Source organism: Oncorhynchus masou, chromosome 12 (genome assembly GCF_036934945.1).
Source record: "Oncorhynchus masou masou isolate Uvic2021 chromosome 12, UVic_Omas_1.1, whole genome shotgun sequence".
NCBI lineage: Eukaryota > Metazoa > Chordata > Actinopteri > Salmoniformes > Salmonidae > Oncorhynchus > Oncorhynchus masou.
Genome location: NC_088223.1, coordinates 48536628 through 48561538, shown reverse-complemented (window position 1 = coordinate 48561538; position 24911 = coordinate 48536628). Strand labels below are relative to the sequence as shown.

The 24911-nt window shown below is 41.5% G+C and overlaps 1 protein-coding gene across 3 annotated transcripts; it reads left to right on the top strand.

The window, feature by feature from the left end:
- The first annotated feature begins 1192 nt into the window (after positions 1–1192).
- Positions 1193–24684, top strand: LOC135550235 (regulator of G-protein signaling 14-like). 3 transcript variants are annotated; one of them, XM_064980854.1, is made up of 16 exons: positions 1193–1450; positions 1715–1837; positions 2639–2660; positions 4493–4665; positions 9507–9599; positions 9702–9845; positions 10029–10229; positions 11012–11138; positions 11255–11325; positions 11415–11603; positions 12811–12887; positions 13003–13129; positions 13227–13308; positions 15400–15458; positions 23303–23417; positions 23541–24684. In XM_064980854.1, the coding sequence occupies exons 1-16, from the start codon at positions 1388–1390 to the stop codon at positions 23921–23923; spliced, it is 2049 nt and encodes a 682-aa protein (XP_064836926.1). In that variant the 5' UTR covers positions 1193–1387; the 3' UTR covers positions 23924–24684. The 3 variants fall into 3 exon arrangements, with proteins under 3 accessions (XP_064836926.1, XP_064836927.1, XP_064836925.1); XM_064980855.1 differs by lacking the exons at positions 1193–1450; positions 1715–1837 and adding an exon at positions 1874–2445 and having other exon boundaries at positions 11418–11603; XM_064980853.1 differs by lacking the exons at positions 1193–1450; positions 1715–1837 and adding an exon at positions 1875–2445.
- Positions 24685–24911: the final 227 nt, after the last annotated feature.

Sequence of the window (24911 nt, the reverse complement as noted above, 5' to 3'; positions counted from 1 at the left end):
CTTTGAAATTTCAGACTTGATTTTCACTTGTGAAAAAAAAAATGTATCAACCACCACAAAAATGTCCATTAACTGTAATCCACATAATAATTCACATTTCCTGTTGCAACAAGATTATATTCCCACTGGAGCAAACTGATTCACATGAAGATCCTACATCTACACCATACAAGGAGAAAAGGGGGCTTATTCTCATGATACCATACAATAGAAACTGCGGAGACATTTGTGTTTCATTGCACCTGTAATCTCTTGGTTTTTCTCTTGCCAATCAACTCTATTCTATCGTAACAAGCAATGTTCTCTTGAGTCACAAATTGAAAGCAAATCTTGGTTTCAGTATTTGCTCCTCTTCCACTCATGCATCATCTCGCCATGAGTCAGATGTGTCTGACACCCATTTGCACTCTTATCCATCAGTTACCTCCTCTATTATCATTCTCTATGCACCATGCCCTGCAAGCCGAAGCGCTCATCTTTTCTCCTCAGTTCCTCGCTCAGTATGATTGAGCCACAGGCAGATTGAACGTTTAGGTTTAGGTCACATTAATATTATGAATAGCACTGAGGTCAAATGGCAGAATCAAGGACACGGGTGGTTCCTTATGTTGTGAGATTCTCGCTAGTGTTCACAGAAAAACTGGTTCTGAGAGATTAGGATCAGGACATGCAATTGTAACAGCAACTGCTACAAAATGGAAGACTGCAGTGTAGCCTTTATTAGGAGTACATGTAGCATGAATTGCTAAGGCATAAGAATATGAACGTGTGTATTCTTATTTAAAATGTATGTGATTCTCTCCTTCAGCTGTCATTGTCTATTAGCATTATGTAGTATTTTATGTTTTGTGTGGACCCCAGGAAGAGTAGCTGCATCTTTGGCTATAGCTAATGGGGATCCTAATCAAATACTACTAAAATACTACTAGGTTACTGCAAAGAATGAAATGTTACAGTGAATGGTGTTATATACAGTTTATTACACAATGATGAAGGTCACAGGTCTATATTGTGTATGTAGAAATGGCCATATGGGCATGCAGGCTGGTTTATGTTAAAATGGGTAGTGAGTGGGTTACATGCGGGCTGGTTCACACAGTTTTAAGAACAGACAGTCACTGTGAAACTGGAATGGAGGAGGAGACAACCTGAGACTTCCCCTTGAGTGGTTGCTGTGTTTATCTATCTGTGTCCCACCCATTGATTTTTATATCCATGTGAGCTGTGGTTTATGGCTGGGATGTTGTTTGTTCAGTGATAAGCCATCATCACTGTGGGCCCCAGACCAGTCCCCTGGCATCAGTCGCCCAGAGCTGTTAAACTCTCCTCTCCTTTTCTTTCCTTTCCTTTCTCTCTCTGTCTATTCCAAGTAGGCTCCACCACTGCCATGGAGACCTCTGCATCCTGCCACTGTCCTTTGAGGAAAACAACTGGAGAATCCAGAGAGAAGGTACAATACTTTTACATTCATTTAATCATGTGCAGTAGATATTCTGTATCGTGAGGATTGTGGCTTTTGGGGGAATTTCCTGTGGTGCCTTTTGTAGCATTTGGGGATAGCTAGGAACAGATTTACCCGCTTCCCTTGGGTTGTCATGGCAGTTCAAGATTTTTAGAGAGTATGAAACATGCTCAAACAAGTCATATTACAGTTGAGCCAAGTGTGACATAATTTATCTGATCAATGTCGGATTGTTTTGAATTTGTCCTACAGAAAACAATGATGTTCAAAGAGTTCACCAAAGGATTCTCTCAACTTGCCCTGAGATCCTCTCTCCGAAGGAGACTTGGACGATACAACAATGAAACCAGCATTAGACCACTGAATCTCACAAGGGTAAACCTATACTAAAATTCTCTTATAGATAATTAACTTAATTCACTTATAGATAATCATTTACTAACTAATTATTAACTAATATTAGACAACAATACGTGAGCTGTGGTTTATGGTGGTGATGGCGTGTGTTTAGTCAGTTACAGCTGGTGGCAATTTATCATGGTTAAGCATAGAGATCCTCCTAATTCTATATGGTTAAGATCCAGTTTTATGCTAATTAAAACACATGACCAATATTTGTCTAGAGAAACTCAAACACCACAAACTGTTTTCAAACTGTAATCAACAGTGTATTCATTTCATGTTTTGGTGTGTTCTATTGTCTGCATGAATGAGAATGATATTGCTTTCGACAAGGGGGTAAAGAAAGATGAGGGTTTGTGTAGAGTGCACACACATCCTCTTGTGGTCAAGTTGCTATGGCAAGACTTCCTGTGCAGTCAGGAAGTGGCAGTCACTGCAAAGCAAGTAGGTTCAGAGAAGAACATTACCGGAACCCTTCTTCAGTGATCTATCAATGTCTCTCTTGGAATCTTTCAATTAACCGAAGCGATACGGCAATGTTCCTAACACATAAAAACCTTGGAATACCGAATGGACGTGCAGTAAGTGGGCCTAGATTGTCTGTCTGTCTTTCTGTCTCACAGTCTCACTGTCTAAGCTCTAAAGTCTTCTAAAGATTAGAGGTTTTACGCCAACTAAAAACATGTTACTTTAGATATAAAATTATTGTGTATCTGATTGTTGTTACCCTAATCCAAAGCAGATTTATTCACTAGTCTATGTTTGTGGTTACAGAGTCTGGCAGTGTCGGACGGAGGTGAGTTGAAACATGGACACATTCAGTTTTTTTTTCACGGAACGTGTTGGACCAGACAATAGATGGTCTGCTTTCTCGCAGTTATACATATGGATTCACTCACTCACTCACTCTTCTGCTGAGTGGTTTGAGGAGCTGTAAATCAGAGCTGTATGTGAATAAGTGAATGGCCCTGAAGCACAGTGTCCTCCTCTCTCAACATGTTTCACTCATGTACAGTTAGCTCCAAAAGTATTGCAGTGAAACAATGAAATTATACAATTTCTGTCAGCTTTAAGATAAAAGTGACTCCAGAAGGACAACACATTATTTACCATTCATTTCTATTGGGCACAAAATAATCTGAAACAACCAAAACTAACAGCAAATGCATCCAACATGTTTGTAGAGTCACAAGCTTGACGTGGTCAATGCATGCTAGGAATGTGGGACCAAATACTAAACTTTTGCCTACATTAATATACATAAGCGAAAATACCCTCAAATTAAAGCTGACATTCTGCGCTTCAACCTCATAGTCAATGTATCATTTCAAATTCAAAGTGCTGGAGTTCAGAGCCAAAGCAACCACAAAAATATCACTCTCCCAGTACTTGTAAGTAGTGTTTACTGTTCGTAAACGTTAAAGAATGCACTGTCTGTTGGGTTCACCTGCCAGTCTGGCTCTGAAGTTCCGGTGTTACCACAATGACTTCCTCCTCAATAGCTGACAGACATATCTGAGAGAAAGTCACGCGAGGGAGTTGCTCACGACTTGTTCCCTTGTACAATCATCTTTTAATTTCCTGTACATTTTCACAACTCAGTGATTAGAATAAAGTGTTCCGTATTCAAAATCACATTACTATGTTCAAGTGCAGGCGAAGACACAAATAATATTTCAAAGTGAACAATGATGAGTGAGCACAAATATCACCCCCCCCCCCCTCCCCCAATGACAAAAAAAAATGTGTTAAGCTCCCCTGTTACCGTAATGGAGAAGTTAGCATGTCTTGGTGGTATGATATTTGTGTGTCTGTAACTTTCGCACTCATCATTATTCACGATTCATTCAGGACTAGCCGTAATCGTGGTAGCATCCACATGAAGGTAGAAGTGTTTAGAAACATATAATATTGTTATTTACATTAAAAAGTGACTCCAAAATGACAATCCATTAATTAACATTCATTTCTATTGGGTACAAAATAATCTGAAACGCAACCAAAAAAAACAGCAAATGCATAGAACAAGTTTGTAGAGTCACAACAAGCTTGATGTAATCATTTTATGAATATGGGACTAAATACTAAACGTTTGACTATGATAATACACATAATTGAATTTGTCCCAATACTTTTGGTTCCCTAAAATGAGGGGACTATGAACAAAAAGTAATGTAATTTCTAAATGGTTCAACCGATATGGATAGAAAATACACTCAAATTAAAGCTGAGAGTCTGCACTTCAACCTCAGTCATTGTATCATTATGCTGGAGTACAGAGCCAAAACAACAACAAAAATGTGTCACTGTCCCAATACTTTTGTAGCTCACTGGAAGTAGTGTTTACTGTTTGTAAACGCTAAAGAATGCACTGTCTGTTGGGTTCACCTGCCAGTCTGGCTCTGAAGTTCCGGTGTTACCACAATGACTTCCTCCTCAATAGCTGACAGCCGTATGTGAGATAAAGTCACATTTTCACAACTCAGTGACTAGACTAAAGTGTTCCGTATTCAAAATCACTTTACTATGTTCAAGTACAGGAGAAGACACGTAATCATATTTCAAAGTGAAGCATACATGTTGGTTTCTGTATTACATCCAGTACAGCCCTGTTGTTAATGTCTCCAGAGCTGAATGTGGTACCAGAGGAACGTGGAGCCAGTGTGGGCCTGTGTTCCAGCAGTAACTCCAGTCTCCCCACCGTGCCCAGTGATGGAGCCAGTGGTGTGGGGAAGGTGGCCAGCTGGGCTGTGAGCTTTGAGAGGCTACTACAGGACCCAACTGGTGTCCTCTACTTCACGGTAGGACCTAAACCTGACTGTACACAATCTTTCAGGTTTATTCATGATAAGCTTTAGTATGCACTTTGTGTTTATGGGTCTTGTGTGTTTGTTTCAAGCAAGAGTCCATTGTTTTGGAGAGATAAAAGACGTCATTTTGAACACTTACATTGTCATGTAAAGGAAAGACTGATTTTGTATTGATTATTTTGCCATTATTTAACCGCGGTCTCAGAATGTCATCGCCATCTTAGACATGGCAGCACTGCTTCTTGCTGCTAAACAACTTGGCAGTATTTCGCTTTTTTGTGCCATTTCTTACACTATTAGCCCAGAATGTTTTTGTGTTATTACATACAGCCGGAAATAACTTTTGGATATCAGAGTGGCGGTAACTCACCAGCACATTACGACCAGGAATATCCCGAATTGGATCCTTTGTTCTTACCCATCAGGGCAATTTAACTTATCCCAGAGGCTGCTCCAAGATGCTGCTCAACGGAGAAGAGGTATTCGGAGTGGACTTCTAGTCCGACTCAGGAGGCGGGCACACCATCCACCGCTTCTGAGTATATTTCTCGCTAATGTTCAGTTTCTGGACAATAAAGTAAACAAGCTCAGGGTGAGGATCTCCTTTTAGAGAGACATCAGGGACTGTAACATACTCTGTTTCATGGAATTTCTGGATATACTGTCTCCGTCCATACAGCCAGCTGGGTTCTCAGTACATCGCACAGACAGGAATGAAGAACTCTCCGGGAAGAAGAAGGGCGTGGTGTATGTTTCATGATTAACCACTCATGGCGTGCTTGTGATAACGTACAGAAACTCAAGTCCTTTTGTTCACCCGACGTAGAATACCTCACAATCAAATGCAGACCCTATTACCTTCCAAGATAATTCTCTTTTGTTATAGTCACAGCCGTGTATATTACCCCTCAAGCCGATACCCCAACATTCCTCAAATAACTACACTGGACTTTATGCAACTGGAAACAACATACCCTGAGGCCACATTTATTGTAGCTGGGATTTTAACAAAGCAAATTTAAGGAAACGCTACCGAAATTCTACCAACACATTGACTGTAGTACTCGTGCTGGGAAAACACTCGACCCCTGCTATTCTCTCTTCCGGGATGCCCACAAGGCCCTCCCCCACCCTCCCTTCGGCAAATCAGATCACGACTCCATTTCTTTCCTCCCTTCCTATAGGCAGAAACTCAAACAGGATGTCCGTGCTAAGGTCTATTCATCGCTGGTCTGACCAATCGGAATCCATGCTTTAAGATTGTTTTGATCATGGGGACTAGGATATGTTCCGGGTAGCCTCGGATAATAACATTGATGTATACACAGACACAGTGACTGAGTTCATCAGGAAGTGTATCGGGGATGTTGTTCCTACTGTCCCTATTAAAACCTACCCAAACCAGAAACCCTGGACAGATGGCAGCATTCGCGCAAAACTGAAAGCGCTAACCACCGCATTTAACCATGGCAAAATTACTGGGAAGATGGTTGAAATAAAAACAGTGTAATTATTCCCTCCGTAAGGCAATCAAACAGGCAAAACGTCAGTACAAAATCAAGTGGAGTCGCAATTCAACGGCTCAGACAAGACGTATGTGGCAGGGTCTACAGACAATCACAGATTAAATTTAAGCGTGTTAACCCTTGCATGGCTGCCAGCCCAGACAATATCCCTAGCCGCGTCATCAGAGCATGCGTAGACCAGCTGGCTGGAGTGTTTACGGACATATTCAAGAGGAATACCTATGTAAGAATGCTGTTCATTGACCACAGCTAAGCCTTCAACACCGTAGTAACCTCCAAGCTTATCATCAAGCTTGGGGCCCTGAGTCTGAAACCCGCCCTGTGCAACTGGGTTCTGGACTTCCTGACGGGCCGCCCCCTTTGTGGTGAAGGTAGGAAACAACACCTCCACTTCACTGATCCTCAACACAAGGAACCCCACAATAGTGCGTACTCAGCCCCCTCCTGTACTCCTTGTTCACCCATGACTGCATGGCCACACATGCCACTAACTCAGTCATCAGGTTTGCAGATGACACAACCATAGATTACAACAATGACGAGACAGCCTACAGGGAGGAGGAGAGGCCCTGGCGGAGTGGTGCCAGGAAAATAACCTCTCCTTTAACGTCAACAAAACAAAGGAGATGATAGGGGACTTCAGGAAAAAGCAGGTTGGAGCACACCCCTACCACACTGAAGGGACCACAGTGGAGAAGATGGAAAGCTTTAAGTTCCTCGGTATACACATCTCCGACGATCTGAAAAGGTCCACCCACACAGACAGCGTGGTGAAGAAGGCGCAACAGCGCCTCTTCAACCTCAGGAGGCTGAAGAAATTTGGCTTGGCCCCTAAGACCCTCACAATCTGTATAGATGCACATTTGAGAACATCCTGTCAGGCTGTATCACCGCCTGGTACGACAACTGCACCGCCCGCAACTGCAGGGCTCTCCAGAGAGTGGTGCGGTCTGCCCAATGCATCACCAGGGGCACACTGCCTGCCTTCCAGGACACCTACAGCACCCGATGTCACAGGAAGGCCAAAAAGATCATAAAGGATACCAACCACCCGAGCCATGGACTGTTCACTCCGCTATCATCCAGAAGGCGAGGTCAGTACAGGTGCATCAAAGCTGGGAACGAGAAACTGAAAAACAGCTTCTATCTCAAGGCCATCAGACTGTTAAATAGCCATCACTAGCTGGCTACCACAGGTTACTCAACCCTGTACCTTAGAGGCTGCTGCCCTATATACATAGACATGGAATCACTAGTTACATTTACATTTAAGTCATTTAGCAGACGCTCTTATCCAGAGCGACTTACAAATTGGTGAATTCACCTTCTGACATCCAGTGGAACAGCCACTTTACAATAGTGCATCTAAATCATTTAAGGGGGGGGGGGTGAGAAGGATTACTTTAGGTGGGGTTTCAGGTGTCTCCGGAAGGTGGGGATTGACTCCGCTGTCCTGGCGTCGTGAGGGCGTCGTGAGGGAGTTTGTTCCACCATTGGGGGGCCAGAGCAGCGAACAGTTTTGACTGGGCTGAGCGGGAACTGTACTTCCTCAGTGGTAGGGAGGCGAGCAGGCCAGAGGTGGATGAACGCAGTGCCCTTGTTTGGGTGTTTGGGTGTAGGGCCTGATCAGAGCCTGGAGGTACTGCGGTGCCGTTCCCCTCACAATCTGTATAGATGCACTAGTCACTTTAATAATGTTTACATACCGCTTTACTCATTTCATATGTATGTACTGTATTCTATTCTACTGTATTTTAGTCAATGCCACTGACATTGCTCATCCTAATACTTATACATTTCTTAATTCTATTATTTTACTTTTAGATATTTGTGTATTGTTGTGAATTGTTAGATATTACTGCACTGTTGGAGCTAGGAACACAAGCATTTCTCTACACCCTCAATAACTTCTGCTAAATATGTGTATGTGACCAATAAAATTGTATTTGATTTGATTTGATATAAGCTCTGCATGAACACATCAAAAAACAACAATTACACTATATCTACACTACCTCCACAATCACCCGACCTCAACCCAATTGAGATGGTTTGGGATGAGTTGAACCGCAGAGTGAAGGAAAAGCAGCCAACAAGTGGTCAGCATATGTGGGAACTCCTTCAAGACTGTTGGAAAAGCATTCCAGGTGATTGAGAGTAGGTTGAGAGTAGGTCAATAGTGTGTAAAGCTCTAATCAAGGCAAAGGATGGCTGCTTCGATGAATCTCAAATATAAAATATATTTAGATTTGTTTAACACTTTTTTGTTTACTACATGATTCCATATGTGTTATTTCATAGTTCTGATGTCTTCACTATTATTCTACAATAGTCAAAATAAAGAAATGCCCTTGAATGAGTAGGTGTGTCCAAACTTTTGACTGATACTGTATATACACATCAATTACACAATACATGAAAAGCATACACAATACATTATTTGAATGAAAGCATTTTACTGACTGGGAGACAATACAAAACCCTGCCACAAAGATTGTTTGTCAAAATGCCCAATAGATTAAAGTGAGAATAAAGTAAGAAAGAGGCCCACGCAAGAGTCCCTTAAATAGTCAGAACCACATGGGCGTCTGATTTTCTCCTGAGGGCTGGAGGATTTATGGGAAAAGAGATGAGATTCACCAGTTTGGATTACGAGGCCTGTGGAGAGCAGAGGAATGTGTGTGAGTGAGACAGAAATATCAGAGTAAACAATACCCAGCAAACCGAGAACATTCCCAGGACATTAGCTAACATTCCCATTAAGTTCTAGTTAGGGTTTTATCTAACATTAGGATGATAAGGTCCCAAAAACATTCAAGTAATGCTCTTCATAAGAAAATGTTTTAAACGAAATATCCATTGAACGTTCTCCTAACATTCACTAAAATGTTGTGCACAACATCTGTAACAGCCACCACAGAACATTGCCCTAGGGTTCTGATTAGGTTTCCAGGTGATGTAGTAACAAAATGTGTTCTGGGAACGTTCTTGCAACATCAGGCAAATGTTTTGTACAAACATTGCATAATCATCAGCACAACTAGACCGTTTTTATGGCAACCTAATGAATGTTCTGGGAACGTTCTCAGAACCAGTTTTGGTTTGCAGCGTATACTGTAAGTCAAATTTAAGGTGGTGTTAAGGTCCAATAAAAAACACAGTGGAAGAGGTTTTCCCCCTTAACCTCTTAAGAAACTACCCACAGTTTTCAGACAGTCAAAACAGGCTGAAGATTATGCCTGGTGATAAGGCATTGTGGTTGGGTAAATATTGGTGACAAGACTATTTTTCTGCTTAAACCCACAGGCTTTCCTGAAGTCGGAGGTCAGTGCTGAGAACATCTTATTTTGGCAGGCATGTGAAAAGTTCAGACAGATCCCAGCCAATCAGAAAGAGAAGGTACTTCACAGATGAAAATGGGTTTCTGACATCTTCAAGATTACCCATCTTCAAGAGGGGTCTCTATCGGTCAGGGTTTGACCATGTTCCTTTTCTGTCCAGTTAAACCAAGAGGCTCGCTCCATCTACAGCAGTTACCTCTCAGGCAGTGCCTCCCATCCCATCAACATTGATGACAAAGTCCGCATCGAGGAGTGGGAAGTGAGAAACCCTCACCCTGACATGTATCACAAGGCTCAACAACAGGTACACCATCATTGACACATCATCTACTGTAGCAAGCCTCCATTAGAAAAGAATGAAATATTCATACAGTAGCATGGCCATCTTTTGCTGTGGGAAACAGCAGGAAAAGTTTAGTAACAAAGATGGTTGTGTTGCCTGACTTAACAAGGCTTCTTCTCTCTCTCTCCCTCTTCCTCACTTCAGATCTTCAAGCTGATGAAGTTTGACAGCTACACACGCTTTGTTCGCTCCCAGCTCTATCAGAGCTGCATGTTGGCCAATGTGGAGGGCAGGCCTCTACCTGAGCTGGGCCCCCGCTCGAAGAGCACAGCAACCAGAAAGACTTCCGGGACTGACATCCCCTCTCATAGTGACAGACCCAAAGCTGACCAGAAACCCAAAGAGGTACCGTACACAGGGCCGGCGCCAGGTATAAGCGTACAAAAAAACAAACAAATAAAACACAATTGGAACTCAGTTGGGGTTTCAACTTACTGTTTGTTGATAGTTAGAACAGTAGAATACACAAGGTGCAGTTTAGAGATATGGTTGTGTATCAGCAGTTTTCCTCTTGTTATGTCAGTCACTGACAGTCACTCAATTATCCCAAGTCAGCTAAATATTTTTAGATTGGAAAATTAGTCTAGCAAGCTATCTGAACTTGTAGTAATCATGTCCGAATTAACGACCGGGTAAGAACGGCATGTGCTCAGGGGCCCCCATTGATTTTGTTAGTCACTCTCATTCAGATATCATATTAACATGGAATAAGTCATGGCAAAATGTGTAGAATTGCAGGAAATTAACTGGAAAACTTAATAATGTTCTCTCCGCCCCGGGTGGCAAAATTAATAGAATTGCATGAAGTTAGTTATAAAATGGCAAAATGTTATCTCCACCTCATGGCAAATGATGTAGAATTGCGGAAACTTGCTTTAAAACTGCAACATTATCTTTACGCCCCATGGCAAAATGTGTAGAATTACGGGAAATGTACATTTATCTCAGCCGTCTAGAGGGGGGGCCACTAAAATGTTTTGCCTGCGAGGCATGGGGCCTCTCAACTAAATCTTGTTTAGGGCCGCCAAAAGGCTAGGGCCGGCGCTGACCATACAGTACTGTAAAAATGTGCTATAAAGTTTGTGCATAAATCAACACATCACTTCATAACTGAGTATTGTTCATAGAAACCAAAGGTCAAACCAGGAAAGTCTCTACCTTTGGATTTGGACGAGGGAGCAGAGAAGAGAAAAGGAGCCCCACAGAACAAGCTGACCAGAGAGAAAGGACAGGAAAAGAGGGGATCGTGGGGAGGTATAATACAATAGGGATAGCATTGGTTCAGAATTTACATTACAGTCTAGTACTTTTCTGGTCTGATGACATACAGTATACCTGCAGCTGAATATACCCCCTGCCCATTCCCTTAGCTGAGCTTGCTGACCATGCTGCAGTCTTACAGAGCACAGCCAGGTCGGGATCCCTCCTCAATCCAGCAGAGGTGAGCTCACACACACCAAGCTCTGACTATCACATAATACTTATTTCGACTTTGAATTAACTTGTGCCTTTTACCCCCTTTCCCCCCAGAAGTTGGAGAAGGAGCATTGGCGTGCGGGCCAGGCAGAGAAGTACTGTTGTGTGTTCCTACCTGACGGCACTGCATCCCTGGCTCCAGCCCGACCGGGCCTCTCTATCCGCACTATGCTCACTGGGCTTTGTGAGAAGAGAGGGCTCCCCCTCTCGGATGTCATAATCTACCTGCAGGGCAAGGACAAGGTAAATGTCATCTCTGTTCATCGGTTCTGTTTTATTGTCATCACATGTTAAGTTTGAGCACTGAAGCTGAACGATCCTCAATCGCTTATGCAAATCCCAAAGTTGGAGTAGTTACCACATTGTTACTATATGTATTCAGCAATTTTAATATTACATTAGAATATGTAACATGCCTAAATATTTGAGGAAAATGTAAATTTGCAGTGTATAAACATTGCGAAAAAGAATGGCAAAAAAAATATATAGTAAAGCTACACCTCCAATAAGCCACGCCTCCAATCTCCTGATAGGCTGCCAGCACTACAAAATATTATTAAAAAGGTTCAACATTTAGTACCACGGTACCACTCCTAAACCTGGACTGGAAATGGTTCCAATCGCCTTTCCACCATTAATTTTTCCCTCTGGGCTTTTAGAGCTACTTCATATAGGTTCTGTGTTTCGTGTAGGCTTATGCTGGTGTGACGTTTTGATAACCTCGCAAATCTCTCTCGGTGTGACAAGGTAAGTTTCATCGATAATTGTCATTGCAAATTTTTGAGAGTAAATTGAGGTGAATACGTTGATAAAACTCACCATGTCTGAGAGAGAATTACACAGCTATCAAAACGTCTAATCAAGGTAAGTCTACACCAAACACAATTCATTCAATTTTTTTTGTTGTCAAATTCACGATGTGAAAAAATGTGTGGCGGAAAAACAATTGGAACCATTTCTGTGTTTTTACGGGTATTATGACGCGTCCCCTGTGGAGGACTATTGAACCCATCCATCCCATCACAAAAAGGTTCCTGTTTGAACCTTTATACAGGGGTTCCTCTAAGACCCTTTTCAGAGGGGTTCCTCTGGGAACCTTTTTGACCTGGAATGGTTTCACTGGTGTGGCAATTCTTCGAACCCCAAAAGGTTCTTCCAGGCACCTTACTTTTAAGAGTGTAGAGTGTGTACCACAATAAGTCAGACTTTATCCTGTAATCCCTGACAAGTTTGAATATGTACTGTGTCTATATGTATTTTTTTTAACTGGCTTATAAAATCAATCAATCAATCAAGCAATCTCTCAAGCAGGCTATTGGTTTTACCCAAAATGGTGTCTGTCTGTCACTCAGCAGCATCTTAGTTGGAGGACAAGGGAGAATCCTCTATGCCAAGAATAGTTGATGTACTGTGTTCATTATTCACCTTCTGTTCTCCGGTCTCTCCCCAGAAGCCCCTCTCTCTGGATCAGGACAGCTCAGTTCTGAAGGAGCAGCAGGTCTTCCTGGAGCTCAGAGTGACTTTTGCGTGAGTGTCCACATCCTGATATTTTACGACATGTTCACTTTTGTATTTCCTGTAGTTAAATGAACCCGACAAACAAACAAAATCATGCTAATGCCAAGTTGTGTCTATTTCTCAGGGTGGAGATAGTGTCCACAGGGAAGACAGTGGGTATTGTGGTAAAGTCCAGCAAGTCTCTACAGGAAGCACTGACCCCAGTGCTCCAGAAGCAACGTCTGCGACCACAGGACGTCATAGTCACCATGGTGAGTCTAACTATGGGACTCTGCGTGTGACGTTCTATGCTGTTGCATAACCTATAAACCCTCTGATGTTTTCTCTCCATACTCCCTTTTATTTCAGAGTGGGAGCAAAGAGTCCCTAAGCATGAGCACGGCCGTAACCTCCCTGGCCGACAAAAAGATAACACTGGACAGAGTGAAAGGCTAGTATGCTGCAGAATTCTGTTTCTTTTCTGTTTTTTTAAATTGTGCGTATGTGTGTGCAGGAGAGAAGCCTAGACGGTGAGAATGCTTGTGCTCAAAACTGATACTGTATTCACGAAGCTTTATGCGTATATCTCCCAAAGGAGTCAGTACAATCTTCTGCAATACGCTATGTCCTATCACGCCAAACACTATGATTTCCTATGAGAATTTTCGGTAAAGCATGATAATTGACTGTGCTTGTTTAGCCAGTGTTTGTCTGGTATTTACTCAGAACTTCATGGTAACCACTTCCAAGAGGACAGCACAATTGGCAATACTTAGTGGTGCTCGTTTGTTTTTGCAATGAATCCCAAATAATTAAAACCAATCATTTTTTAGGTAATTATTATGTAATTACAGTACCTAGTCTAAGTGCCAGTCTGTTTGTGCTATCATGCCAACTCTGTATCACCAATTGTCTTGTTTTGCTTGACAATGACAGTTATGGAGTTGGACAATGTGATTTCAATGTAAACAGCAAATAAATAGCTGACGGTAAAATAAAAGATAATATTATCTTTAGTACAATATATCTTCTGATGAAGATTATATATCTACTGGTCCTTCAGAAAGTATTCACACCCCTTGACTTTTTCCACATTTTGTTGTTTTACAGCCTGATTTCAAAATAGATTAAATTGAGATTTTTGTGTCACTGATCTACATGCATTTGATCTATACCCCATAATGTCAAAGTGGAATTATGTTTTTAGAAATGTTTTCAAATGAATTAAAAATGAAAAGCTGAAATGTCTTTAGTCAATAACCATTCAACCCTTTTAACAAGTCACAAAATAAGTTGCATGGACTCACTCTGTGTGCAATAATAGAGTTTAACATGATTTTTAAATGACTACCGCATCTCACATACATTTATCTGTAAGGTCCCTCGGTCTAGCAGTAAATGTCAAGCACAGATTCAACCACAAAGACCAGGGAGGTTTTCCAGATAACTGAGGATGGATAAACAACATTGAAGTTACTCCACAATACTAACATAAATTATAGAGTGAAAAGGATACAAAATATTCCAAAACATGCATCCTGTTTGCAATAAAGCACTAAAGTAATATAAGTAAAAGTAAAATATTTGTAAATAAAAGTGATCCCTTTTGTCCTGAATACAAAGCATTATGTTCGGGGCAAATCCAACACTGAGCACCACTCTTCATATTTTTAAGCATGGTGGCGGCTGCAACATGTTATGGGTATGCTTGTCATCGGCAAGGATAGGGAGTTTTTCTGGGATAAAAAGAAACGGAATAGAGCTTTAGCGCAGGCAAAATCCTAGAGAAAAACTACTTTCCGTCTGCTTTCCAACAGAGACACAAATGCACCTTTCACCAGAAAGACTCACAGCTGTAGTCACTGTAAAATGTGATTCTTACATGTATTGACTAAGGGGGTTGAATACTTATCTAGTTAAGATATATATATTTTTTTATTTCCACACATTTTTTGTTCAAATGTTTGATTTTTTTCTCCACTTGGACATTACAGAGTATTTTGTGTAGACCGTTGACAAAAAAATGACAATTAAATCCATTTTTATCCCACTATGTAACACAGCAAAATGTGAAAAAGTCAAGGGGTGTGAATATATATAGGCACTGTACTGCTGTAGACGTCCTTGTGAGTGTACTTGCTTCGTTTACAGTACATTATCTCATCATCTTTTACTTATGTGCATCAGTTATCAAAACAGTTTTTTTTTCTCATAATACCAATGACAGTGGGACATTTTCTTCATATCATCTATTCTTTAAACCTGTCGAAAATAAATAATGGATTTATTGTGAAAATGTAGGCTATATTACATAGATGTAATCGACTTTTTAATATATAGATGTTCCAAAGGTCTGCATCAGTGTGGAAGCCAGGAGATGCTAAATGTGTTTATGTTAATTAATGGTCAATTACCGTGAGACCGGCAGTTATTTGCTTGACAATCCCCGGCTGACGAAATTTCGGGATCGCCACGTGTCTAAATGGTTTTGCCTAGATTCGTTTTTGAGATTGAGAATATTTGATCCTATTATTTTCCCCAGGTACTGAGCAGAGCAGCAGCTCAATGGTGTGTGGTAGCTCCTCGGGCCCTGTGTTTCAGGTGAGTGGTACTTGAGCAACGATCTATCTGCCTGTCTGTCTGCCTGTCCGGCTGTCTATGTATCTGTGTCTGCCTGCAAAGCAGTTTCATTGTTTTTATTTAGGCAATATCGGAGGTAACTGCATTGGAGCTGTCAAATCAGGATACCGCTCCTGGCGTTATACCCACATGAAAAAATATCATAGTATTAGTGTGTTATTAAAACTTTAGTATTAGTATATTTATAAACAGTGGACAGTGAAAAATGTTTTCTTTGTTTGGTTCTATACTTCAAAACTTTGGATTTGAAATCAAACAATGCGTATGAGGTTAAAGTGCAGACTGTTAGCATTAATTTGAGTGAATTCTCATCCATATTGGTGAACTATTTAGAAATTGCAGCACTTTTTGTACATAGTCCATTCATTTTAGGGGAACAAAATTTCACAAGTATTTGCTGTTTGTCTTGGTTGTGTTTCTGATTCTGTTTGTGCCCAATAGAAACGAAAGGTAAATAATGTATTGTGTCTTTTTGGAGTCACTTTTATTGTAAATAAGAACATGTTTCTAAACACTCCTACATGAATCTGGATGCTACCTTGATTACGAATCATCCTGAATGAATCATGAATCATGTGAGAAAGTTATAGACGCGCAAATATCATACCACTGAAAAAATGCTAAGCTCCCCTGTGCCTCCCATGTAGTGTCTGTAACCTTTTCACTCATCATCCAGGATTCTCCGTAATCACGGTAGCATCCACATTACTGTTGAAGTGTTTAGATGCATATTCTGTTTACCATTCATTTCTATTGGGCACAAAATAATCTGAAACGCAACCAAAACAAACATGCAAATGCATAGAACAAGTTTGTAGAGTCACAAGGTTGATGTAGCCATTGTGTGCTATGAATATGGGACCAAATTCTTACACTTTTAGTACTTTAATAAACATATACGTGAATTTGTCCCGATACTTTGCTCCCCTAAAAGGGGGGACTATGTACAAAAGTGTTATAATTTCTAAACGGTTCACCCAATATGAAAATAACCTGAAAATGAAAGCTGAGAATCTGCACTTTCACTTCTTTGTCATTGTTTGACTTTAAATCCATACTTTTGGACTATGGAGCCAAAATAAGAAAAAAAGCTTTACTGTCCCAATAATTATGGAGGGCACTGTATTATAGTATTCATTGTTGTATTTTATGGACTTAACTGAAGCACAGCAGTTTTTTCTCTCCCAGAAACATTACAGCACATACTGTAGTATTTACTATTGTGTTTTTGCATACATTACTCCAGCATACTGTAGTATTTACTGCAGCATTATATTGTATTATTTCTTGCACAGTTTTGCAGACATTACTGTAGTATATTGTAATGCTTCTACTGAGCAAATACTGAAAAGGTAAACTTGCAAGGAGGTCAGAATGAGAATAAACAGATCATTGGGAACAACAATATATGATCTATACTTGGTATGTAGGTGTCTCACTCATGGGAGGCAGAAATTGGCACATAGGGGAGGGGATTGGGGTATATGCAAATTATACATTAGCATATCAATGGAATGAGTCGAGTATAGTGTTCTACACTGTACTACAGTTTACTACAGTGTACTAAATCATTTTATAGTAAGTACTGTAGTATTCTAAAGTAAATTATAATATTTTTTAATGAGGTAAACCATTATTTATTTCCATAATGAAAGGATTTCCAGCTTTCCACCATGATACATCAGATTTGTTCAATGGCTACATATTTACAGTATAGCACATTCATTGTGTATATGATTGTCATAGCACAGTAGAGTAATATGGATAAACAATTAACATTATTTACAAAGTTATCATAGGCCTAACATAGTGTTCACCACAGTTTACCATGGTAAACTATAATACATAATATAGGACATTATGGTAAAATTAGTAAGTGCTAGTTCAGTTTTTCTGAATCACGTACAAGCATTTTTTTGGAACAATGTTGCCGATATTGAAAACAGACTCCGCAAGATATAGAATTCTGTGGCCTTTTGCAAAACAATAAATGTGTTTTGAAAATGTAGTTGCCTTCTCAAAACATAAATAAGTATATCAAAACTCTATTATGCAGTCAAAATTGCAAATACATTCATCAAAAGAACACAACTGCCTGCCAAAAAAATGTGCGCAACCATCCTTTTCTCTTAAATCCAAGCAGACAAAACAGAAAGCTCGTCTGTTTTTTAGAAACATTTAATCAAAAATAAGCACATTGTGTGCAGGATTCATTCATCGTAGTTTTGTAGACTTTCCATTGGCGCACAGAAACACAATCCACAATAGAAATAAGGAAAGGCAAATACAGTGGAGAAACACAAGGATATTAATGTATAGGCCTAAATCCACACCAAAGAAAAGCTCTAAGGAAGGTCACAATGTTGAACATGAGGATTTAGGAGTAACCCAAAGTTACTTAAAAGTAAACCAACTTCATTCTCTGCATCTCTGCAAAATTTTAAAAGATCATAAAAATTGGACAGTCACCATTGCCTAGGTCTTTCCATATAGTTTACGTGGTATGACAGTGATTGGATGATTTAGAATTTTGTGCAGTAGTATTTACATATTGCCGGAAACAGTGAACACAATTGTACACATTTCTCTTCTGATGAAAACAATGTGTTAAAGCTGCAATATGTATCTTTTTGGGTTACCCGACCAAATTCACATGTAAACATTTGTCATTCTCATTAAAAGCAAGTGTAAGAAGTGTTAGATTTGTTCTTTGTGAACTATTTCCATGCTTCACGTTTTTAAGCTTCGTTTTTGCGTCTTTTACTTTTGGTTTTATATACCTGCTTCAAACAGCTGAAAATACAATATTTCTGGTGTTTGAAAAGATATTTCACGGCGGTTTAGATGGTACAATGATTCTCTACACTATGCATTGCTTGTTTTGTCAACAAAACTGAAATCAGGCAAACTATTAGAATTTTAGCAACCAGGAAATGGTGGAGCCATTTATGCACCTTTATTATTATGTCAACAAAACACGAAACAATGAATTTTGTATTCACTGATGACATTTGTGTTTAATATTTTTGCAAAAAAGGTGGTCTAAGATTTGCAAGTCAGGTACTAAGGCAACAAAATGATCAAAGTTCTTTAAATGTATTTGAACATTGAAGTATCTGTTCTGCTATATCTAAGTTTGTGAATTTACTGTACATTGATTTACTGATTAATGTGATGCTACACAAAGATAAATAACATACATTTTTCGAAAGTAATCCAACCAGTTATTTTGATTTTTTGCACCGGTGACTGAAATGACTGTTCCAGTTTAAATGCCTTCGGTAGTCTCCTCACAATGTTCCTAACCCTGGCACTCATTCTGAATGCAAGGTTGCAGGTGATTTAAATTCCATCTGTTGGATATCCTAACTCTGGACGGAGATCAATAGGAATTACACATAACTTTGCAAGCTAGCATAATGTGACTTACATGTAGGGTTGCAACATTCTGGTAACTTTACCCAAATTCCCAGGTTATACAGAAATCCTGGTTGGAAGTTTTCTTCGAAATTGAAGGAGAAAATCAGAAATCCTTCAATCGCGATTTTAGGCAAATCTGGGAATCCAGAATTTTGCAACCCTACTTGCCGGCCCAATGTGGCCTGAGGTACAGTATGAACTGGGGTACACTTATGCACTTCTAATTAAAGGTACAAAGGATGACATTACATGGTGTTTGTACCCCGTTCGGAACAAATCTTTAATACAAGTGGCCTGAAACTAATGGTTTTACATCAGGCCTGTGAGTCGCATTACGCTGGCTTGCAACGTGATGTGTAATTCCTATTGTAATCCATCCATTGTGGGGCTATCCGACTGTTTTGAAATGTTTTTATCACCCACAACCTGTATTCAGAGTGACTCCCAGGGTTGGGAAGAATAAACTATGGGACTACCTAAACCATCTAAATTGTAACAACCATTTCAGTAACCGGTGCAATAAGTCCAAGTAACATTTAGAATAGGTTCAGAATATATTTGTAATTTATATTTGAGCAGTATAAGATTAATTCATTAATCAATCAATCAATGCACAAACATAGATATTGAAACAAACTACTCTAAATATCAACCTGCAATAGAGCATCCTGTGAAATATGATAATGATAGGTGTGGTTGTCACGCCCTGACCATAGAGAATCCTCGGGGTTCTCTATGGTGTTGTAGGTCAGGGCGTGACTAGGGGGGTGTTCTAGTTTTCCTATTTCTATGTTTGTTTTGTTGTATGGTTCCCAATTAGAAGCAGCTGATTGTCGTTGTGTCTAATTGGGGATCACACTTAAGTTCTCCATTGTTCCCACCTGGGTTGTGGGATATTGTTTGTGCTTGTTGTAAGTTTCAACCCAAAATAAAATGTGGAACTCAAATCACGCTGCGCCTTGGTCCGTCTCTCATCACGAACGTGACAGAACATCCCACTAACGCAGGACCAAGCAGCGTGTTATAGAGGTTAAGGAGTTTTGGACATGGGAGGAAATCATGGGAGGATGTGAGACCCTTCCTTGGAAGGAGACACCAAGGAAGTTGGAAGGACAGCAACGACGCCGGGGACCGCGGCCACAGAAACCCCAAGATGGGGGGGCGGAGCAGCGGAGAGTGCAAGAGCCCGAATGGCAGACGGTGGAGGAATGCAATGAGAGATACAGGAGAGAGGCGGAGGTGAGGAGTAGGCTGCAGCGCAGGCGTGCTGAAGAGCGTGTCATCAGTCCGGTGCCACCTGTGCTGGCTCCATGCACCAGGCCTCCAGTGCACCTTCACAGCCCGGTAGGTCCTGTGCCAGCTCCCCGCACCCGCCCTGAGGTGCGTGTCATCAGTCCGGTGCCACCTGTGCCGGCTGCACGCACCAGGCCTCCAGTGCACCTCCCCAGCCCGGTATGTCCTGTGCCAGTTCCCCGCACCCGTCCTGAAGTGCGTGTCACCAGTCCCGCTCCATGGCAGGAGCCTTCCTCTGTGCCGGTACCCGGCCCAGGCACGATGTCCAGTCCCGCTCCATGGCAGGAGCCTTCCTCTGTGCCGGTACCCGGCCCAGGCACGATGTCCAGTCCCGCTCCATGGCAGGAGCCTTCCTTGTCGCCGCTGCCCAGTCCAGGCACGATGTCCAGTCCCGCTCCATGGCAGGAGCCTTCCTTGTCGCCGCTGCCCAGTCCAGGCACAGTGTCCAGTCCCACTCCATGGCAGGAGCCTTCCTCTGTGCCGGTGCCCACTCCGGGTGCGGCGTCCAACCCAGCTCCATGGCCGGAGCCTTCTGCGCCGGTGCCCAGTCCAGGCACGGTGTCCAGTCCCGCTCCATGGCAGGAGCCTTCCCCTGCGCCGGTGCCCATTCCAGGCACGGCGTCCAACCCAGCTCCACGGCTGGAGCTCTCCTCTGCGCCGGTGCCCAGTTCGGGCCGGTGCCCTGTCAGGTTTTGCGGCCGGAGTCCGCACCTTTCCTATTTCTATGTTTGTTTTGTTGTATGGTTCCCAATTAGAGGCAGCTGATTGTTGTCTCTAATTGGGGATCATACTTAAGTTCTCCATTGTTCCCACCTGGGTTGTGGGATATTGTTTGTATATGTGTTTGTTGCACCAGGTAAGTCACGTTTCGTTGTTTGTTTTGTTGGAAGTTTCACCGTGAAATAAAATGTGGAACTCAAATCATGCTGCGCCTTGGTCCGTCTCTCATCACGAAGGTGACAGTGGTTTTGGTTCAAAGTGATGTGTAGGAGATTCAGGCCCCTGTATTAGGATAAAATGAGGCCCTCAAAATAAAACTTTTTTTTATAATAACATATTCGTGAAGCCAATGGGACCAAAAAAGGATGAATGCAACAACCATGTCTCTGTCACTAACAAATACAGTCATGTAACTCTACAATTTCCTTGAAAGGCAAGGCACTAAGCAGTGTGTTGATTTAATTCAACACTGTTCCAGTGTCTATATGGGTCCACAGACGCAACACTTTCAGCGTTGATTTAACACGCTCAAAGTTATAAATAAAAAATGAACACTGGAGAATTTGTTGTGTAGTATTGTACAGTATACTACAAAATGATATAGTAAGCACTACAAAATTGAGGAATACTACTATAGCGTGTACTAATGGGTGTGTTCCCTATTCCCACTGGAGTGCCAAAGTGCGCTCTGGGCGGTCATAAATTCAGATTGTTGTCAGTTCATAAATTCAGAGCATTTTGCTCATGCAGTTTTCAGAGTGCACACTGGAAGCTTTGGCTGAAGAGTAGGGTTGATCTGAGCATTCTGACCTCGCAATGGCATTCAAGCACCCAAGCTAACAAGCTAAAGTTGGCTAGCTTGCTAGATACTTCCAGACACAAATGAGAGAACACCTCAGTCTGACCATTTTACTTGCCCTAGCAGAGCTGGTTAGGCTGTTTTCACGTTATATAGAGCGTTGGTGACTGACTGTGTTGCTGACAATTGAATGAAGTTTTTTTTGCCAACCTTTATATTCAACGGATGTTGCGCGTTTGTAAATTCATCAGTTATTCTGCACTCAGGCGAGAGTGCTCTGAAATTGTAATAGATAGCCAGAGTGAATTTTGGAAAGCACCCATAGTATTCTACAAAATTCTATGGTAAGTACTACACATGATCCAGGGATACTGGTTCTGTGGTTTCCACAGAGGCAGCCTAAACAGAGAGCTCTGGAATTTTGTACATATTTTAGTTTTTGATAAGTCATTGAATTGTTGATTGTATATATCTTGTTGTTTTTTACCCACGGAGTTGCAGGACTGATGGCAGATTGATTTGTCTGGTTTTGCTAGCTGGCTAATGTTGGCATGCATTTAAATGATGCATCTCAGCACCGGCTGCTTCTTGATCAATGAGACCCGACTGCAGTGTGAAAATGGCAGAGCGCTCCCAGTGAGGACCACTACTGCTTCGGACTGATGCGTGGTGGGCTTATTGGGCAGTGGCAGAGGCATCGCCCAAGTGTGTGCTACACGTTGGACGTGGAGGAGTATGAAGTCCAGGCTACATCGAGGCTGAGCTGAGGACGACATCAGGACGACATCATGTTTATGTGTGCAATATTTATTTCATACATTTTCAAACTTTTTTTGTGTCATCCTTGACGATTTTAAATGCATTAACCACATGTGTTGTTGTATTGTGTTTTAAAATGGTCAAATAAATGTGTCTACAAACTACAGTGTGGAGTACAGTATACTACATATTTTTTAATTTACCAGGCAAGTCAGTTAAGAACAAATTCTTATTTTCAATGACGGCCTAGGAACAGTAGGTTAACTGCCTGTTCAGGGGCAGAACAACAGATTTGTACCTTTGTACCTCGGGGATTTGAACTTGCAACCTTTCGGTTACTAATCCAACGCTCTAACCACTAGGCTACCCTGCCGCCCCATTCTACTAAGCACGATAATGTTCTATATCAAACTGTAGTATTTTGTTATGTGGGTATCGCGGACATTGCCGTTGGATGCGCCGAGTCACCTTAGTATTGCAGCCTTGTTACAAGTTTGGACACTGGAACGTGTGTTGCAATCTACACCCCGATTAGGCTGATATAAATCCTTATTTCTTTAATGATTTTTTTCATTATATATATATTGCATACACTTTCTTGTTCTGAACTTCTAAAGTGAGTAGGTGCAATTGTAGCTTTGGTGAGCAACCGCTCACCAATTTGACAGCTCTAACGCAGTTACAACTCCAACACCGCCAAAATAACAGCTATGTGGGAGTCCCCTATCACTGGCTAACACTTGATCTGATTGAATCTAGCCTTCAAAATGTTCTTGGCATTTCAAACGACGTGAAATTTCTCTATATTGGTTAGGGAAGAAGATCAGCTGTTGTAGAGATGGATACTAGCTCCCTCTTTAGTGCTGACAGAGTCCGGACCAACACCAGGCTGAGAAACCCTGCCGCTAGAAGAACCTATGACATGGATGGTAAGGGAGTGGTTTGTGTGGGAACTTACTAGAGATTCTTGCAATGATCAGCTGTTCTCAGGTATCTATGTAGCTATTACACTTAAGACATGAGCCTGAACATGATTTCTCTGTTGTCTGCAGGTCTGATGGAACTTCTGTCCAGAGCCCAGTGCTGCAGTGTGGACGATCAGAGAGGCCTGCTGAAGAAGGAGCAGCTGTGGCTTCCTCAGTTCCTACAGCTCCCTCTGGCTGAGGCGCACGAGGAGCAGGACCAGGAGGAGGAGCAGGGGAAAAGAGGAGGAGGAATGGGGGGACTGCGGGGTCAGGATGGACTCGGGCTCACCGAGACAGAGCTGGGGCCATCTCCTGTCCACTTCCATGCCTTCCCTGAGCCCTTTCAGCTTCCCTCTGGGCCTCCACTGCAGTTCTCAGACACAGGAGAGGGAGGGGAGGAGCAGACCAGACCACCCTCCTCAGACAGCCAGCTCTCAGACCCTGACCCTGGCCGCGAGACTGTGGTGTGACCGAGGGAAAAGAGAAATGCTGTGGATGAATGGATTATGAATTAGCCTGGGTACAAGTCTGTTTCGCTAACATTCCTCTGTCATTGCTAAACAGACTGGTACCCAGGCTAGTTAGGAATGGGTGTTTTACCTTATTTATTAAGCTGAATTACAGTACTGTGCCTTCGATTGCCTCATGTTGTTTACCTGACCTTTGGTGTGAACTGACATTTTCACTTTGCTTAAAGGCTCAGTGCAGTCAGAAATGTGATTGTCCTGTGTTTTATATATATTTCCACATGATGAAGTTGGAATAATACTGTGAAATTGTGAAAATTATGATAATTCCCTTTTAGTGTAAGAGCTGTTTGAAAATACCTGAAATTTCTGCCTGTTTTAGGTGGGATGGAGTTTTGGCCATCCATGGTGACATCACCATGCAGTAAATGAGTTAATAGACCAATAAGAAAGAGTTCCAAACCTCTCTGCCAATAACAGCAAATGTTCAATTTTCCCCTCCCCACTCATACCACTTCCAGACAGTCCTAGCTAAATTCTTGCTTGAGAAATTACTCCTTTGTAAGAAGCTATTTTTTTAATTTTTTTTTTACCATTTTAATTGAACTTAACTGTTACCCCAAAAATGATTTGATATAAAACATTTTGCATCAGACCTTTAAATGCACAGTATAAATGGTTACCTATCGTGTCTGGATGTTTTTACTGTTGCTCTGCTGTTTATTTTGCCTGGGAGATAATAAATTGATGTGTTGATAACCTACGGCGTAAAGTGTAAATCAAATTATTGTTAGGTCATTGGAATACAATGTTTTCCACAACAATTTCATCACTGGAAATAATCCAGTGGAGAAATGAATGCATCTCTTGCTTGGTGAAGAGATACTGTAGAGCATAAAATTGCCTGGGTATGTAGCAGCCTTTTATGTTCAGTCTCCTTTGGCGTGTTGTCAGTATTCATTGCAAGTGAGACACAGAGAGGGGAGGAGAG

Excerpts from the sequence above, each read along its gene's own strand:
- LOC135550235 (XM_064980854.1), top strand. The coding sequence starts at position 1,388 with ATGGAGACCTCTGCATCCTGCCACTGTCCTTTGAGGAAAACAACTGGA. Across the intron at positions 4,666-9,506 it reads CTGGTGTCCTCTACTTCACG|GCTTTCCTGAAGTCGGAGGT; the intron begins GTAGGACCTAAA and ends TTAAACCCACAG. Across the intron at positions 10,230-11,011 it reads CTGACCAGAAACCCAAAGAG|AAACCAAAGGTCAAACCAGG; the intron begins GTACCGTACACA and ends TATTGTTCATAG.